At 37.0% G+C, this 5058-nt stretch overlaps 1 protein-coding gene across 1 annotated transcript in view; it reads right to left on the reverse strand.

Moving 5' to 3' along the window:
• Positions 1-3235: 3235 nt before the first annotated feature.
• The window catches only part of LOC107691621 (high affinity choline transporter 1-like), a 9577-nt gene continuing 7754 nt past the window's right edge, over positions 3236-5058 (reverse strand). Inside the window, exon 9 of the mRNA XM_016490309.1 lies at positions 3236-3997. Coding sequence (XP_016345795.1) covers positions 3344-3997 — 654 coding nt within the window. The 3' untranslated portion in view covers positions 3236-3343. The remainder of the gene's footprint in view (positions 3998-5058) is intronic.

Below are 5058 nucleotides of genomic sequence, written 5' to 3' on the forward strand. Positions count from 1 at the left end.
TTATATTATGAATTATTGTTATTCTGAGCACCAACAGTATTTGTGTTAACACCATGATTGAATAATTTATGTGATGCAAATGGCCAATAAGTATTTTTTTGCTTTTTATTGTCACTTAGACACACAATTCTTTGGCTACACTTTACTGTAAGTTGTACTTGTTACAATATAATTACACAAATAAGTAATATTAATTAATAACATATACCTGCTATAGGGTTTGGTTTAGGGTTAATGGCTAGTAATTATGCATAATTTACTGTTATTACTATGTAACATGTAATAATGACAGTTTAAAAAAGTGGCCGAATCTTTTATTTTTACTTAAATACAAAATATAGTACATTTTCCTTTAGTACAAAAAAAAAATGTTTAGGAAAGTCAAAAAGTAAGCAATTCTTTGCTAATATTTTACCTTGTCTGTAGACTCTTATCTTTCTCATTACATTATACCTGCTGTCTTCTGGTAAAGCCCAAAACTATATTTCCCAGCATGCCCAATTATTCCCTCAAGTTTAATGAAAGCCAATCTAATTACACCTGCCTCCTTCAATAGGCAGATGATTTCTTGACAGATACACGAAGACTCGGCCATTAAGAGATGTACAGCTGAGGCTGCAGAGGAGGCATGTCCAAAAATTGTCTTCTACAGCACACTGGGGACCATGTAGCCACTTAACGAAGAATAGAAATAAAAGGAAATTCTCACTGGTGCAGTTGGGTTTTTTGAAGCTTTGTGTTTTGAGGTTGTTTTCTCATTCATTTAAGTAGTACTAATAAAAGACTACATGATCTGTATCCGTTACTGATTTACACTAAAGGAAATTGTTCAAATAAATAATGACGGGCGTGATGAATGCTGCCTGCTAGCTTCCATCATAGGCTGCGCTCCTAACCGTTGTTGTGGGAGATTTGATCGATTGAACCATGATAGAGGACAAATGTCCCTCACTTAGGCTGATTCGATTAGATGCACCATATTTCAACTGAGATTCTTGAACCTCAAGCATTTCATTACTGATTTGTGAGCAGAGACATGCTCACCAAGAAAACCAGAGACTGCCCACATATGAAGGAAGCTAAAACGAATATCTCGAACGAGCATCGACGACTAAATTGCTAACCATGAAAGGTGTTCAAACTGTACCCTTTGGCGAGTAAATTGTCGTTGAGGTTTTTCCAGACACCTTAGATGGCCGCAGACGACGCCTCAGTTGGAAGGATAAAAATGGCTTGACTTTTGGCAAAGCTAAGAGTACCGCCCCATTGCGGTGATTATTAATCACCACAAGTGCTCTTTGCTGTTTTTTGTCAATGGGATCTCTGGCATATCCAGCCGCAAACGATGTAATGGGATTAAATTTTGGACATCAAGGACAAAATGGAGGACAAGCTCGGGACATGGTTGGGTGGGGCAAGAACAGCGTCATCGCCCACCCCCAAGACATTGACGCAGTCTATGAAAAGACGCATAAGATGCCCGGCCCAACCCCCATCTTCACTTCCCTCTGCCTTTTTCACCCAACTACCCCTGCCCCACCCCACTGAGACCAGCAGAGCACTTAATGTAAATAACGTACTGGCTATTTTTAGAGTGCCGTCTGTCAACTGTGACATTGGAAGTAGAAGAGAGTTAACGTCATAAATTGTCACGTTTTCAGACGCGCGCTTTTTCGGAACTGGCCCTACAACAGTAGATCGTTTCGGGTTGCGAAGTGGCGTAAGACTTAGAAAATGTGTTTGCTATCAGAAATGAGAACAAAAATGATCAACAAACACACTTTGTCAAGTTTTATGAATTTAAACAAAATGGAAAACACTTAACTGCTTACAGTTTTTGTGGAAAGTATTATTTTCAAATAATACACAACTATGAAAGTCTTAACAATAAAATTTATTATCTTTGATTAATCCTATGTTTAATCTGTAGGCCACAATTACTAAATAAATATAGATTTGTGTAGCTGGCTCCAACTCATTCAAATATATATGTATATATATACCGAACGGTAAAGTGACACTTTACATTTTAGTGGAATACTAGACAGTTATATTCATTGGAATATAAATACACACATCACACAAATTTCTTTATCGCTAAAGCCAACAAAATAACACAGCAGCTGACTCATCCTGGAACCAGGTACAATGACTTCTTTTAACATACGCATGATGTTGCAAATCACAAAAAATAACACAGCACAGACCCCGGAGGTTGTTACATCTGGTAAATCATTTTTCAGCAACATTCATTTTCAAGTACAACAAAGTGACGAACCAGGTTTGCATAATGTCCAATCACCCCCATCTAATCAATGTAGCTAGTTAAGGCGATTACAAGATTATGTACTGTATATTTTCCATGTTCTTTGTTTTCCTTCTTAATATTGCACTATGAACATGAAAAAGACATTTGCCACATGTGCACTTATACCACAGTTGTTAAAGGTAGTTTGTAGATGGGAAGCACATCACTTGTTATATAATTACATATTTATGAAACAGCTTATAACCGTTTAGCTACATTTGATTTTTATGATCAAATAGGGTAATAGGATAATCTGCACTAATATCTATCATGGGAGTTTGACGTAAGTAATGGCATGACACATGAACTTACAACTATTATTTATTAATATATAGCTATAATTTGATAGATTATAATCACTTTGTTATGTTTTCTTTTTCAAATCTGGACTGATCTTTGTCCAGGTTTAGGAAATTAAACGGATAGTTCACAGAGAAATGGACATTCTGTCATCATTCATAACTTGAAGAATGTTTCAACTGCTTTTTTTTTGTCCATGCAATAAAATTCAATAAGGTTCAAAAGAACACTGAAGTCTATTGACTTTGACTGTATGGATAAAAAAGAGAATTTTTGTTCTATGTTCTACAGAAGAAATGAAGTCATCCAGGTTGAGCAAATGGTGACAGAACATCTTTGAGTGAACTAACCTTTTAATATAATTATTTTCCCAAGGATTACTTACAGTATCTCAACATTTTCTTTAGAAGGGAAAGGAGAGTCACTCAGGGTTTGTACATACCGACAGGAGTCTAAGAGCTTCTCAGGGTAATTAACACCATCAAGTCAGTTTTTTCCTAATATTACTCAAACCACTCGAATCACTGCTGCTTTCTTCTCTCTTTGCCATTTTCATTGAGTTTCAGTTGCTGTCCCATTCCCATCTTGAAAGAAGTGATGGAAATTCCAGAGAAGGAGTGTGGAATGAATTAAGTACATAATTAAAATCTGATATTTATTTACTTATTGGGTGAAGCCTTGTACTTCACATTATGGAACCAATAGAGAGTCTTCTCAAGATTAAACATAGGGTCTCTACTCATTCTCATGACTCGGTGACTCCGGGCTGGAGTCCTCCTCTTCGGTCAGGGTTTCCTTCCTGGTGAAGGTAGCAGCTAAAGTAACACTAAGTCTTGGCTTGACCGGGGCCATTTCATTCAGCCCAATTATGTTCTTGTTCACCAGAGTGGTCTTGTCCATTATTTCGGCACTGTGCTTGGCCACCACTGCATCCAAGAAATCATATCTAGCCGACAAAGTGCCACTCTCAAACAGGTACTTAAACAGGTATGAGAACACCACATTGCTTAGGAACGAGGCCAGCATGGAAGTAGTCTTAAAGGGAAACCTCTGCAACACCAGGTATTCCACCTCCTTGGTCACATGATGGACCTTCTCCTCAATAGTCCATCCAGGGTAGTAGATGAACGGAGGCAGTTTGAGATATGGTTCCCCTCCACCAACTCGCAGGATCAATCCAAAGATGTATCCAGCCACCGAGCCGTAGGTGTTCGTGGCACGGATGAAAAGAACGCATAGGAGTTGGGGGAAGATGATGACGTAGACCAGATCAGAGCTCAGGTACCATAAACCATAGACGGTCCCAGTCAGGAGAGCCATGGCCGTCGCTAGAGCCCCGAACACAAAAATAGTGATCCGCATGACCCACACGATCTCACGGTCGGAAGCCTTGAAATCAGTACAAAGATGAGATGAGAATTAGAGAGATAATAAAATGATACAAGATATGATAAAACTAAGAATTTGAGAAGTCGATTAATATGCAGGCTTTTAATAATTGACACCCACTTTTTTCATTCAATACAGGTCAGTGATGTTGTCAGTGATTCCATTGACTTTCTTTATATGGACAACAACAGCTGAGAAATTCTGCGAAATATCTTCCTTTTGTATTGCCCAGAAGAATGAAAGTCCAAGTTCTTGAATGTCATTTGTGTAAGTAAATGGTGATTATTGTTATTATTGGGTGAACTATCCCTTGAATTACTTTATCCATAAATTAGTATGCATTTCAAATTTTATAGTTGTTTTACAAAAGAAAGAGAAAGGGTTTCTTGCTTAGTATTTTTGTCACGTTTTCCAGTACAAATATATAAACATTCTTAAACCAATGCTACTTGGCAAAATTTAGTCATTGTAGTAATTTCAACAGGAATCCATGCATTCAGGAGTATCTCTTGAAGGTAAAAAAGTTCCCCACTCAGATTTTCGTTAAAGTTAGCTATGCAAATCCTCTCTGCTGTCCAACAGAAAGCTGCTTGAAAGTGACCGCTGTCTGAGCTGTGCTTCATATATCGGTATGTTATTGACAATGGACTTTTTTTGCCCACAAAATTTTGCTGAAATATGACTGCACCTTAAGACAAAAATCCATTGAAAAATGGAAAATGTACTGATAATTTTCAGCCAGAACACTGTCTTTACAGACATTTATTGTAGCCTTTAACCTAAAACACAACACAATGCAACAATACAAGTAATACAATAGAGGGAAAACACCTGCAAAATCAATACAGAAAATTCCTTTACAGATTTTCCTACAGTGAAGATAAATTTACTTGTAAAAAGAAAATTATTATTTTCTAAAAACAATTATAAAAAGTGCCTTTATTAAAACAAGAACAAATATGCACCAGTGGGGTAAGAAAAATCAACTTTTAGCTTCTTCATAAGTAAATGTATTTTGATTCGAGAATGTTTGTACTGGAAAACAAGACAAAACATATTGT

This window comes from Sinocyclocheilus anshuiensis, unplaced genomic scaffold, assembly GCF_001515605.1.
Source record: "Sinocyclocheilus anshuiensis isolate Anshui unplaced genomic scaffold, SAMN03320099.WGS_v1.1 scaffold442, whole genome shotgun sequence".
Taxonomy (NCBI): domain Eukaryota; kingdom Metazoa; phylum Chordata; class Actinopteri; order Cypriniformes; family Cyprinidae; genus Sinocyclocheilus; species Sinocyclocheilus anshuiensis.